The sequence below is a fragment of the Cucumis melo genome, chromosome 11 (genome assembly GCF_025177605.1).
Source record: "Cucumis melo cultivar AY chromosome 11, USDA_Cmelo_AY_1.0, whole genome shotgun sequence".
Taxonomy (NCBI): domain Eukaryota; kingdom Viridiplantae; phylum Streptophyta; class Magnoliopsida; order Cucurbitales; family Cucurbitaceae; genus Cucumis; species Cucumis melo.
In genome coordinates this window covers 13,187,340-13,202,024 of record NC_066867.1, presented here as the reverse complement: position 1 = coordinate 13,202,024, position 14,685 = coordinate 13,187,340, and the positions used below count along the sequence as shown (strand labels likewise).

Sequence of the window (14,685 nt, the reverse complement as noted above, 5' to 3'; positions counted from 1 at the left end):
TGTGTATGTAATTTAGCTAAGTATGTGCTCTATGTTGTTGAAGAGTGTTGTTGATGTGTGTTGTTGATCATGAAGTGTTGTTGAAGTGTGTTGTTGATAAAAAAGTGTTGTTGAAGTGTGTTGTTGATGTGTGTTGTTGATCTTGAAGTGTGTATGTAATTTAGCTAAGTATGTGCTCTATGTTGTTGAAGTGTGTTGTTGATCATGAAGTGTTGTTGAAGTGTGTTCTTGATAAAAAAGTGTTGTTGAAGTGTGTTGTTGATCTTGAAGTGTGTATCTAATTTAGCTAAGTATGTGCTCTATGTTGTTGAAGTGTGTTGTTGATGTGTGCTGTTGATCATGAAGTGTTGTTGATAAAATAGTGTTGTTGAAGTGTGTTGTTGATAAAAAAAGTGTTGTTGAAGTGTGTTGTTGATTATGAAGTGTTGTTAAAGTGTTTTGTTGATCATGAAGTGTTGTTGAAGTGTGTATGTAATTTATCTTAGTTTGTGGGATGAATTTAAGCTTAGAAGTTATTATTCTTGAAGTGTATATGTGCTCTATGTTGTTGAAGTGTGTTGTTCGTCATGAAGTGAATGCGATGTGTTTATTTGGGTGAATGTGTTGTCTTATTGAATCATTTTTTTTTCCTTCTCTTATCTTATTAGGTTTTGCCATAATCCATTGGAGCAATGAAGTCATATTTACGCCAATTCATTGATGTATAGGCTTTTTTGTAGGTTTGGTAGGAAATTGTTTTTGTTTAAATGTAGTTATTTAAATAGTTTGTTCGTACCAAAACACATTTGTACCAACAATTAAAGCAATATTACAAAGTGTGTTGGGCCTATAAAAGCGTTCGCCGTTTTTTCATATGTGATTGTATTGGTCTGTAATAGTATGTGTAATGGCAGGGCGACAAGAAATACAGAATTCAAAAAGAAAGAGGGCTGTTGAGAACAGTGACTAAAAACATAAATATGACATTTAAATTGAAAAATAAAACTGTCATCGAAAAAGTTTTATTGATCGAAAAAGTTCTATTGACATTTAATTAAAGTCATGGTAAATAAAATGATAAAAAGTGTCATAAATGATAAATAATGACATCTCATAGAATCTTAACAATAACAGTTATCCTCCGTCATAAAATGTCAACTGTGACAGTTATAAGCTATCATAAAAAATAAACAATGATAGTTATTAACTGTCATAAAAAATGAATAATGACAGTTACACTATGTCATAGAATTTAAACTGTGATAGTTATAAACTGAAATCGAAACTAAATAACGACAGTTATAATCTGTCATAAAATGTTTCATTCGTGACATTTATTATATGTCATGAAAACCACATTTCGTGACAGTTTTTTACAACTGTCATAAAATACTTTCCATGACTACCGCATCAATGGCTCCAAAAAACTATCACGAAAACCTTTAATGACAGCATTTATCTGTCATTATAGACCATTTTTCTACTAGTGGATCCACCTTCATTGTATTCTTACATAATTGATACACATGTTTGGCAAGAGTTTGTCAGGTCAAGACTGTCTCCAGAATTTCAGGTATTAACCTTTTTTCTTGTAGTAAAATCAATTATAATACAAACCATGTTTGTTATTTTAATCTTTTTACATAAAATTTGGGTAGAAAGTGAGAAGGGAACAAAAGGATTGAAGAAAAGATGACCAAATATAGTCATAATATGTTAAAAAGAGGTTATGTGAATCTTGCCGAGGCTATGGTAATTAAGAATGTTATAGTATTTTATAGATATTCTTAAATTTAACTATGATGTGCTTAATGATATGAAGAAAAAGGATCCTTCCAACGAACAGGATTTTGGATGAGCTAATATGTGGAAAAAAGTTCGAACAAAAAAAATGGAGGATACATGAACGAAGATGTACAAAAAGTTGCAAAGATTCTCAATCTTACATTTGCATCAAATCACATGAATATACTTTTTACATATTACTCATCATATTTAACTCCTTTTAGAATGAGATTTCAAATAACAATGCATATCCACTATCAAGAAAGATGAATCACCTAATGATGCATTGACTCAAGCTTTGGGTATTCGAGAATATGATGGCCGAGTACGTGGTATGGGTGGTTTCATTACACCTATTGTTTATTTTTCACAAAGCAAAACCAAGAAAGTCAAAAAAAGGTGGATACAATCCAAAAAAATCATTAATGAAAATGAAGCACTCTGTAAACACATTCAGGAATTGGAAGAGAAAGTTCAAAACATGCCAACATCCGAGCGTGGTAGATGCTCCAAGAATAAAGTCCAATAAAAGGTACAATGTTTGTTTATAAAGTAAAATTACAATATTAATTGTTTATCAAAGTGAAGTTATCATTTAGTTGTGCTTTGAAAATTTGGAAGGTTTTAGAAGAAAGTTTTAAAGAAGATGGCTAGTGATACAAATTTAGAAAACATGGTAAAGAAGAAGAAAGGGATTACTACTAGTGTACCACTGATATCACTTACGTAAAAAAAGAAGGTGGTAGAAGAGAAGTAAGTGATTGCTACTAGGCCACCGATATCAAAGAATGAGGTAAATTTGAAGGTGGATTACGTATATGAGCTCTTAGATTGTTACTTAATTGTGTTAGGTCAAAGCTTCAACTCTGATGACAAAGGAGATGGAAGTTACTAGTGAACCATCCAATCTACCAATATAATTGAAGTATATTCTTAGGTATGCTGAAAGGGTAATGGTTGATGGGTTTAGTTTTTTCTTTCAACTACCTCCTGAGCTATTTGGTATACCTCAAAAGAGTTGCGTCTTGCGAGAAGATTTCATTGATTTTAGCAACATGAAAAAAGTGAAGACTTTATCAACGGTGGCTTATATCACGTAAGTAAATGTTACTTCTTTATGATATATATATTCACACCTTTTAATCAGTATTAAGTTGATGTGTGCAATTGATTTATTGTAGGTACTTATGCTCACTCATTATTGAGTTGAAGAAGGTTTCGAAGTACGCTTTTGTAGATCCATCTTTGATTTCAATTGGCCATATAGTACTCGAGAGATTGGAGCTTGATACATTTGTAGTAGATGAATGACTTCCGAACAAGATCAATTGGTTATTGCTCCTTATATCGAATGGTTTATTTTGCTAGTATCTCGTAATGCAATCATGTAGATTGACTTTCGCGATGGCCCGTTAAAGTTGCTTTTTTGAAAAATATCAAGTGAAAGGTAAGAATTGAAATAAAAAGTAATTGGTGATTTAATAAATAGTGAATTTGTGAGATCAAACCTTAGACTTAGAACGTGGTACTGTTAATATGTTAACGTGGTAAGTGAGAATTTAAAAGGTAGATTTAATATATATATATATACTTATTTTGAAGTGGTTTTTTCTCGAAAATATAACAAAGCGACAAAATATTTACACTGTATAGAACAATTCTGAAAATGAAAAAAGCTCACAAGCCAACAATGGAAAATAACAAACATGCTCTGTCAACAACGCGCGTAATATATTTGGCCTAATATATTTGGTACACGATCGTTTAAATTTGGCTATTGTTTGGTACACGATCATTTAGATTTGGTCGTTTAGATTCGGATACATGATCGTTTAGATTCGGCTACTCCAAATCTAAACGATTTATTTTTTCAATTCTATCATTTAATTTGGCTACACGATCGTTTATATTCCGCTACCTCAAATCTAAACAATTTTTTTTTCAAAATTTGGTACACGATCATTTGGATTTGGCGAAACAAATTTTTTCAAGATTCTTTTGGTGCATGATCGTTTATTTTTTCAAGATTCTTTGGTACACTATCGCTTTGTTTTGGCTAAACGATTTTTTTTAATTCTTTTGGTATACGATCGTTTATTTTTTCTACACGATCGTTTAGATGTGACTATTTCAATCTAACGATCTTTTAAATTTAGTTACCTTAATCTAAACGACCTAAAAACGAAGAGAAAAAGAAGAAAGAAGATGGAAAGAAATCCAAATGAAAAAAAAAAGAAGAGAAAAAGAAGAAAAACTATAGAAAAAATTATAGCGAAGAGGAGAGGAAAGACAAGAGAGTCCTAAACATTTAAAAAATGAAAAATGGGTTTGAGAAGTTATATTTATGTAAATTTTATAATTTTGAATTACATGTATGAAACGGTGATTAAAGGGAATAATATTATGATATATGATGAAAATTATTCAACAAAAGAGTGGATCCCACAACCCACAACCCACAACAAACACTCCTTCCTTGTAATTTCCGTCTTCATTTTATTATTATTGTTTTAATCGCACCAAAGTCCACTTTCTTCATCCATCCATCCTATCTTTTCACCTCACCCTCTGTTTTTCCTTTTCTCCTTTATCATTTCCATCATCATGCCTTCAAACTCCGTATTTCTCCTTCACAACAAGAAACCTAATCTCTCCCAAAATTCTCACCAAATGGATAATCTTCCTCACGACGTTCTTTTCCAAATCCTTTCTCGTCTACCCATTTCATCTCTCATTCAATTTCACTCTGTTTGCAGATCATGGCGTTTTCTCGCTCAATACACTCAACATTTTGACCATAAACACGATAATTTCCGTTGCTTAATCTTCCACTCTGATTTCCCCATCAGAAACCATCTTTATTTCGTCGATTTCCCCTCTCTCACACAACATAAATTCTCTGTCAAAAGAATTTTCACTCCTTTCGCCGCTACAATGCCTGAATACGACGTTGTAGGTTCTTGCAATGGCTTCCTCTGTTTATCTGATTCTCTTTATAACGAAAAGCTCTTTATTTACAACCCCTTTACTCGAGACTACCTAGAATTGCCCAAATCCAAAGAATTTCCAAACCCAGATGTGGTTTATGGAATTGGATTTCACCCACAAACCAAACACTTGAAAATCCTTAAAATTGTTTACTCCAAAGGCTTCCGCCGAATCCAGAGACGGTTTCATCACTCCGAAGTTCAAGTCTTTACTTTAGGAAGTTCTAATTGGAGAAGCATAGGCAGAATTTTCCACCATCTAGCTCAAGGTCAGTCGCCGGCCGCCATCAACGGCAGACTCCACTGGGTTTCTCTGCCTCGCCGCCACTATCTCGGTCGAACCATCGTGTCATTCGACGTAGCCAGTGAGGAATTCATTGACATTCCAAAGCCGGATTATGGGAGCTTGAGTCGTTGCAATTTCCAATTAATGATTCTAAATGATTGTCTGTCAGCAGTTGTGTACTGTAGCTATGGAAAAATGGAGATATGGGTTATGGAGCAGTATGGGGTTAAGGATTCATGGGTGAAAAGCTTCAACATTGGGAGCTATATGCCCAAAGGATTGAAACAAGAAGGAACAGAGATGTGTTTTAAGGTATCGAAGATTGTTGTAAAGGGCAGAATTGTAAGAGTTGTTTGTGTTCTAAAAAGTGGAGAGATTTTGTTGGAGTATAGAAACAGAGCTCTTGTTGTGTTCAATCCAAGTAGTGGGAAATTCAAAGATGTAAGTTTTGAGGGAATGCCTAATTGGTTTCAAACTATTGTTCATTTTGGGAGCTTGAATCGAATCGATGCGCTGTTGGAATAGAAACAGAGTTGATTGCCTGTTTGAATTGAAACTCCAAATGGAGGAATTGTTGAAATGCTTAAGAATGGGATTCTGAATTACATACTCAATTTCATAATCTACATATATATATATATATGTATATAGATGAACTTTATAGAATTAATGATTGTAGTGATTGTGTATGAAGGGTTAGTGTTGCAGGCGTTGTAGTGGGAAGCTTTAATTCTCATGTGAATAAGAAGATTTAATAAACTATATGAGTTTGTTAGTATATGTTAGACTTTTATGGTTATAATGATCTTGTATGTTAACATAAATGGTTTGTGTTATGTATACAGTACAAAATTATTGAGATTTTTCTTTTTAATATTTTTCTTTAAAGCAGTTTATGAATATAAATGGTGAGTTGTTGTGAATAGAAAAGAAAAACGTGTATAATATTTGAGGAGTGTTTATTTAAAGAAAGTGAAAAAAGAAAAAGAAATAAAGAAAATACATGTCTGAGCAATAAATAGGAAAAATAAATAAATCTGGAAACATGGCTCGGCATCAACTAGGCAAGGCAAGCAAAAATTTAACTTTGTTTATTTAATATCTCTCTACTTCTAAACTTAAGAAGTGGAGAGATTTTATGAGGAAAAAAGTAAATGTTACCCTTGAATTTGTTTTCTTGAATCAATTTTCATCATCTACTTTCAAAATGCTACACAAACTTTAACTCAAATTTCAAATGCAGTTAGTAAAATTGATGAAAAGTCATTGAAAACGATTTCATTTACCTTCAACAAATGGGTGGTGCAATATAAATTGAATTGATAGATATTCAAACAAGAACCATATAATATAAATTGAATTGATATATAGAATTTCTTTTTTTAAATAATGTAGTTTATAAAAATATTTTCAAAAATAGGGTCAATCGAAAAGAATTGTCAAAAATGGGGTAGTGAAGTCGTGTACGGGTACACGACTTCACCAAAATCGTGGGTCGCGTACACGATTTGGGTCGGCGTCGTGAACCGGGGCCACGACAAATGACTGGAGTCGTGTACGCGGTACACGACTTCTGACTGGAGTCGTATTCCACATACACGTTTTCCTGACACGTGGCAGTCAACAGTCAGGTTGACTGCCAGTTTGTCGGCTAGCAGGAAAATCGTGTACCACGTACACGATTTCCGTACTGCAGACTGACAAATGGCAGTCAACAGTAACGTTGACTGCCAATTTGTCTGGTAGTGCGGAAGTCGTGTACACCGTACACGACTTCCATCACGTGAACTTCCACGTGTCGTTCATGCAGGAAGTCGTGTCTCACTTACACGACTTCCCCGCCTATAAAACCCCCCCACCCGATTTCATTTCTTCATCCTTCAATCCATTTCTCAACAAATTTCCCTCTCCTCTCTTCCTTTTCTTCACTATTTTCCGAAACTTTGCTCCATTTTCCTCTTCTCCTTTACTCCTCAACTATCTTCTCTACCTTTCTTCTCCATCCAACTCCATGGAGGTAAGTTTTATTATGTTTTATATATTTATTTATTAGTTATATATTATTTTTAGATATTTATATATTTGTATTTATTAGTTATATATTGATTTTAGGTTGTTGTATATTTTTAGAATATTATTGGAATAATTATTATTAATTATGTATTGTTATTAGGTTGTTATATATATATTTTTCTTTATTAGTTGTATATTATTTTTAGGTTGTTATATATTTTAGGAATATTATTGAAATAGTTATGTAATGTTTTTAGTTTGTTATATATTAAATAGTTATTATTATGTTGTTTTTATATTGTTATAATAATAATAATAGTAATATATTAATAATAATAATAATAACAACAATAATTAGAATGATGATGATAATAATAATAATAATAATAATAATAATAATAATAATAATAATAATAATAATAATAATAATAATAATAATAATAATAATAATTACAGTAGTTGTAGTAATAATAATAATATATACTAATAATAATAATACTTTTCAATAATAATAATAATATAAATAATAATAATAATAATAATGTATAATAATAATCATAATAATAATATATATAATTATAATAATAATTATTATTATTATTACGGTAATAGTAATAATAATAATATTAATAAAAATAAATAATAATAATAATAATAATAATAATAATATATAATATATAATAATAAAAATAAATAATAATAATAATATATAATAATAATAATAATGATGATAATGATAATAATAATAATGATAATAATAATAAATATAATAAAAATAATAAAAATAAATAATAATAATAATATATAATAATAATGATAATGATAATAATAATAATAATCATAATTGTAATAATAATAATAAATACAAATCGAAGCAACTTCAATAATAAATACAAATCGAAGCAACTAAAAGATTTGGTGTTTAGGGCAGGTAATCAACACCAAAGGCGCACATTTATAAGAAACATGAATTCTAATAATAATAATAATATTGATAAAAATAATAATAACATAATGATACTATAATAATAATAATAACAATAATAATAATAATAATAATAATAATAATAATAATTACAATAATAATAATAATAATATATACTAATAATGATAATAATAATAATAATAACAACACTAAACATAATAATAGTAATAATAATAATAATAATAACAATAATAATAATAATAATAATAATAAAAATAACAACATAATATTAAATTAAAACAAAGAAGTCGTGTACCCGGTACACGACTTCTTGCCACGTTGGACGGGACTTGGACGGTCAACAAGTCCAAGCTGATGTGGAAGTCGTGTACCCCGTACACGACTTCCATGCAAGTCGTATATGAGGTACACGAATTCATGGTAAATCGTGTACCTCATACACGATTTCCTTCCAAATTTCCAGATTCACTCTATTTTTGACAATATTTTGCTCCATCACCCTATTTTTGCAATTTCTTTTCACCCCACTCTATTTTTGTCAATAATTTCAAAAAAAACCATATTTCTTAAAATAACCCTGTATATTCCTATTTTATGAGAAGAAAATCTCCCACGTGGCTGTTTTTATTTTTTCAACCCAAAGTCTCTCTAATTGGGGCGGACCTGGTGTAGGAGGATTAAGCAAAACTTGTTTGCTGCTTTCATCTCTCTCAATTCTGAGGTCCAAAACGATTTCAATTCTACGTTGCAAAAAATGGCCACTCTCTTCACAAAATCGGCACCGGCAGTGACAAGAAGCGGTGACGGCGTGTATGTGGCGGCCGTGCCATTAAGAGCAACAAAAGGCCCTGCCCAACTGCTTGCTTCTGCAGCTTACTCTTTCAACATCTGGGATTTCCAGCATTTCATGGTTATCATCGCACCACCCTCCTCCCCATCTTCTCACTCTCAGGTTCTTTTCTTTTCCAATTTCGTTCTCCTTTTTCTTTTTTTACCCACCTTTAATTTATGGGGTTCATACAAGGGTTTTTGCCTACACACACCTTGGGGCATGTCCAATTTCTTACCAAATTTACTGCTTAATTGGGTGGATTGATTGCCATTTCTTGTTGTTAGAGATGATTTCAGGCATTAGTTTTTGATTTTCAACCTAAGGATCCGGAAGATATACAAGTGGCACTGGCTGCTCTTTCTGGAAAACCAGTTCCAGGTCCGGCGTACTACTCTTTTAACTTACGCTCATCGGATGGATTTCATTTAAATCTAAATGATGGGTTTTAATTTTCCTTCTTAAATTTGACATATGTTTGTGAAGAGAGTAAGAAATTGACAATTAAAGATAAACAGTTACAAACAACACAAATACTATGAGGCCCGTGTTTGGTCATTAGGAGCGGGAATTCCAACAAGATGTATGAAATAGTACATATTTGCATTTATCTTTTTGGGAAGTTTAAGGTGACGTGCAATCGGGATTACTATTCATTCTCCATTTTATTTTGAAAAGGAAGTGAAATTATTTTAAATAATGAATGCATTGTTAATCGTAAACAGACTAAAAGAAGCTGCCAAACGGTGGCTAATTGGTTAGAGTTTTTACAACATGGCTAAATTATTTCATGAGTCTGAGATTGTGCAAATTAAATCTTCATTCTAACTTTTCTCCAAGCTCTGATACTCTTTTTACTAGTATTACACTACTGATTTATTGAAAGCTCATTTTTTCCATTCTCATGTTTCTGGGACTGAAAACTAATTTCTGCACGTTTAACAGATTTAGTGATTTGGTGTTAGGAGTTGTTCGTGAGAGGAAGTTATCAAGGCTGCCAAGGAACAAATGTTCATATGTCGGACACTCAAATGCGAGTGTAGTAGAAGTAGCACGTAAATTCAACGAAACTTGGGATACTAATTTGAGGATTGGTCATCATGACTGCAGAGACTATACAAATGGTTGGTAACATAGCAGCAGTTCTTTTTGTCAATCTTCATTCATTCTGAATCATCTTGAAATTGAAATTTGAATATTTGTTGTTGCTTTTCTGTGTTGTTTGGGAAGGCTTGGTTGAGGTTCTGCTTGGTGAAGAAAATGTATTGGAGCGGCTAAGGCAGAATTCATTAAACATTTAATTCATGAATCTATGAGTTCAATGTCAGTTGGTGTACTCAGGATTGTTGCTTTTCTGGGACAATATGTAACGTTATCACTCCTCTGAATTTGCAAATTCTTCTAATAGTAAAAATAGTAACAGAATTTTTTTCTCCATTGGTCTACCTATTTGGAAAGGGGAAGAAAAAAGATATAAAACTTGAGTGAATCATGGTCATAGCGGGGTCACTTTTAGGGCTTTTATTTTCCTTCATGTCAAGAAAATGCATTTGAGACCAGTCTTAAATTTTCTAGAGACATCAATTTATATGGTTAAACTTCGACAACTTTCATTTAATTTTTGCTAATGCAGAAAGCTTGACGAGCATACTAATTTTCGTTAATACCAAGTTTTAGCTTGATTAATGCACAAATTAAGCATTACGTAGTTTTATTAAAAACGGTTCAATTTTAGGCGAAAAGAAATCTTATATGGTTCTTGTTTGAATATATATCAGGGTTATTTTAAGAAATATGGTTTTTTTGAAATTATTGACAAAAATAGGGTGAGGTGAAAAGAAATTGCAAAAATAGGGTGATAGGACAAAATATTGTCAAAAATAGAGTGAATCTGGAAATTTGGAAGGAAATCGTGTATGAGGTACACGATTTACCATGAATTCGTGTACCTCATACACGACTTGCATGGAAGTCGTGTACGGGGTACACAACTTCCACATCAGCTTGGACTTGTTGACCGTCCAAGTCCCGTCCAATGTGGCAAGAAGTCGTGTACCGGGTACACGACTTCTTTGTTTTAATTTAATATTATGTTGTTATTTTTATTATTATTATTATTATTATTATTATTATTATTATTATTATTATTATTATTATTATTATGTTTAGTGTTGTTATTATTATTATTATTATCATTATTAGTATATATTATTATTATTATTATTGTAATTATTATTATTATTATTATTATTGTTATTATTATTATTATTAGTATTATTATGTTATTATTATTTTTATCAATATTATTATTATTATTATTAGAATTCATGTTTCTTATAAATTTGTGCCTTTGGTGTTGATTACCTGCCCTAAACACCAAATCTTTTAGTTGCTTCGATTTGTATTTATTATTGAAGTTGCTTCGATTTGTATTTATTATTATTATTATAATTATGATTATTATCATTATTATTATTATTATTATTATTATTATTATCATTATCATTATTATTATTATCATTATCATTATTATTATTATTATATATTATTATTATTATTATTTATTATTATTATTTTTATTATATTTATTATTATTATTATTATAATTATGATTATTATAATAATAATAATAATAATAATAATAATAATAATAATAATTATTATTATTATTATTATCATTATTATTATTATTTATTTTTATTATTATATATTATATATTATTATTATTATTATTATTATTTATTTTTATTAATATTATTATTATTACTATTACCGTAATAATAATAATAATTATTATTATAATTATATATATTATTATTATGATTATTATTATACATTATTATTATTATTATTATTATTATTATTATTATTATTATTATTATTATTTATATTATTATTATTATTAGTATATATTATTATTATTACTACAACTACTGTAATTATTATTATTATTATTATTATTATTATTATTATTATTATGATCATCATCATCATCATTCTAATTATTGTTGTTATTATTATTATTATTAATATATTACTATTATTATTATTATAACAATATAAAAACAACATAATAATAACTATTTAATATATAACAAACTAAAAACATTACATAACTATTTCAATAATATTCCTAAAATATATAACAACCTAAAAATAATATACAACTAATAAAGAAAAATATATATATAACAACCAAATAACAATACATAATTAATAATAATTATTCCAATAATATTCTAAAAATATACAACAACCTAAAATCAATATATAACTAATAAATACAAATATATAAATATCTAAAAATAATATATAACTAATAAATAAATATATAAAACATAATAAAACTTACCTCACACTTTAGTGGAGTTGGATGGAGAAGAAAGGTAGAGAAGATAGTTGAGGAGTAAAGGAGAAGAGGAAAATGGAGCAAAGTTTCGGAAAATAGTGAAGAAAAGGAAGAGAGGAGAGGGAAATTTGTTGAGAAATGGATTGAAGGATGAAGAAATGAAATCGGGTGGGGGGGTTTTATAGGCGGGGAAGTCGTGTAAGTGAGACACGACTTCCTGCATGAACGACACGTGGAAGTTCACGTGATGGAAGTCGTGTACGGTGTACACGACTTCCGCACTACCAGACAAATTGGCAGTCAACGTTACTGTTGACTGCCATTTGTCAGTCTGCAGTACGGAAATCGTGTACGTGGTACACGATTTCCCTGCTAGCCGACAAACTGGCAGTCAACTTGACTGTTGACTGCCACGTGTCAGGAAAACGTGTATGTGGAATACGACTCCAGTCAGAAGTCGTGTACCGCGTACACCACTCCAGTCATTTGTCGTGGCCCCGGTTCACGACGCCGACCCAAATCGTGTACGCGACCCACGATTTTGGTGAAGTCGTGTACCCGGTACACGACTTCACTACCCCATTTTTGACAATTCTTTTCGATTGGCCCTATTTTTGAAAATATTTTTATAAACTACTTTATTTAAAAAAAAATTCGAATATCCAAGTCGTAATTATTGTAGCTTTGAAAGTGAGTTTTAACATAAAATACCGAAAAAGTAATTTTCAAAAAGAAGCATGAGACTTAGGTGCAACCATGTTTTTGCTAGTTGGGGATGGGTTGTAACCATTTTTTTATGATCAAGCTGTTGGGAGAAACTAATTTTAAAATAATATGAAGTGAATGCACACCAGCAAACTGATTATACTTCCATTTGAAACAAATACATTATTTTGATCACTCAAATTTAAGTTAGGTGAAGTAGGCTTAGATGTGAAAACAATCAAAGATTCGAAATAACCGAAAATAACTTTGTATTTTCAAACCATACTTGAGGCACACTTCGAATAAATGTTGTCCTAAACACAATTATTCGCTCTGTACGAGCTTCCAAGCAAACTACAGTGATTGTCTCAATAGGATAGAATGACTAACTATGATAAAACTCCAGTTTTAAACTACACAAAACCAAAGGAAAAAATGGAGAGAACTGTTCAATTTTGAAATGAATGAAACAAATGAAGGAACTGATTGCTATTTATAGGCTAGTAACTTAGTAACTCATCAAAATACAAAATAAAATCAATTAATAAAAAGTTGAAATAATTATCAATTTATACTCAATTTAGTTGTTATTACCAAAATCAAACATAACTCATTCAAATTGGAGAAACAACAAACTTAAATTTCATACATGTTACATTTGTACATGAAACATCCTAATTTGATGATTTCAATCCGTTTTGAAGTTTTTAACAAATGAATTTAATTTACACAATTAAATTCAATTTTTGTATGTTTCAAAATTCACCTAAGTTTTAAGTTTTTTTACTATAAATATCCCACAATCCTCCACAAGAAAGAAAGAGAAAAAATCAAACAAAACTATTGAGAGCAAACAGACAAGTTATGCACCGGAAGAGGTGTCTCCTACACTTGAACCTTCCTTAGTGAATATCCATTGAATACCAAGGAAATAGTGATGAACTATCCTTCTCATTGGTTAATTGAGACAATAGATATCACACACAAACTTATCTTGTATTTTTTAGCTATTAATGGCACGACTGCCATATAAAAGTCGTCACTGCTTCCTGCCATTGTTGGTGTCGATTTTGTGAACAGAATGATCATTTATGTAATAAGAACACTGATAGATTTTGTTATATTTGCAATTTTTTTAATGTTGTTATATGCTTAAATATTATTCCTAAAATTACTACCAATATTATAATTATTTTTTTTCAAAAAAATAGTTGTAATTATTGTATGTTTGAAGGTCAATTTAATAGTTCTAGAAGGACAAGTGCCCAATCTTTAAAATGAAATAAGAAGTTTTAATAGTGTAGTTGCAACTTCTACATACTTTAAAATTAGTTTTTGCAATTTATCAAAAAATTAAAGGGATAACAGTACTAGACAATGGAGAATTTATCAAAACCTTAACTCAAATTTAATTAGGAACTTAAAAATAACATTACATTGGAAAAAGAATACATAAACTAATTTACTATATATGGTTAAGCATGATTTTTTTAAAAAAAATATAGAAATTACAGAGATTGGAACTTACGTACATTGTCAACTCTTTATATGTTAAATGTCAATTGACACTATTGCTTGGAAACCTCCCTATTCTCTAATAATGAGATTTTGGTCTGTAGGAACAAAAATTAGAATGAGAACTTTTTGCAAAGAGAATTGAGAGAAATTCTAGAGTGAAGTTTTTCATAAATTACTCCCTTCTATCTATCCTTTTCTACTTCCCCTTTCTTCATCCTTCAAAATGGGAAATTATTGACAAAAAGGGATACTTGGAAAAGCATCTCACATTCCCTAAATAACTCGCAT

The 14,685-nt window shown here is 30.0% G+C and overlaps 2 protein-coding genes across 3 annotated transcripts; both read left to right on the top strand.

Annotated features, from left to right (window-relative positions):
• The first annotated feature begins 4,274 nt into the window (after positions 1-4,274).
• LOC103496029 (F-box protein At3g07870) lies at positions 4,275-5,896 on the top strand. Its single transcript, XM_008457744.3, has one exon. The coding sequence runs from the start codon at positions 4,369-4,371 to the stop codon at positions 5,560-5,562; it is 1,194 nt and encodes a 397-aa protein (XP_008455966.2). The 5' UTR covers positions 4,275-4,368; the 3' UTR covers positions 5,563-5,896.
• A 2,723-nt stretch (positions 5,897-8,619) lies between these two features.
• On the top strand, positions 8,620-10,260 carry LOC103496028 (uncharacterized). 2 transcript variants are annotated; one of them, XM_008457742.3, is made up of 4 exons: positions 8,620-8,948; positions 9,125-9,206; positions 9,791-9,949; positions 10,056-10,260. In XM_008457742.3, the coding sequence occupies exons 1-4, from the start codon at positions 8,751-8,753 to the stop codon at positions 10,124-10,126; spliced, it is 510 nt and encodes a 169-aa protein (XP_008455964.2). In that variant the 5' UTR covers positions 8,620-8,750; the 3' UTR covers positions 10,127-10,260. The 2 variants fall into 2 exon arrangements, with proteins under 2 accessions (XP_008455964.2, XP_050935561.1); XM_051079604.1 differs by lacking the exon at positions 10,056-10,260 and having other exon boundaries at positions 8,629-8,948; positions 9,771-9,953.
• The last annotated feature ends 4,425 nt before the right edge of the window (positions 10,261-14,685 follow it).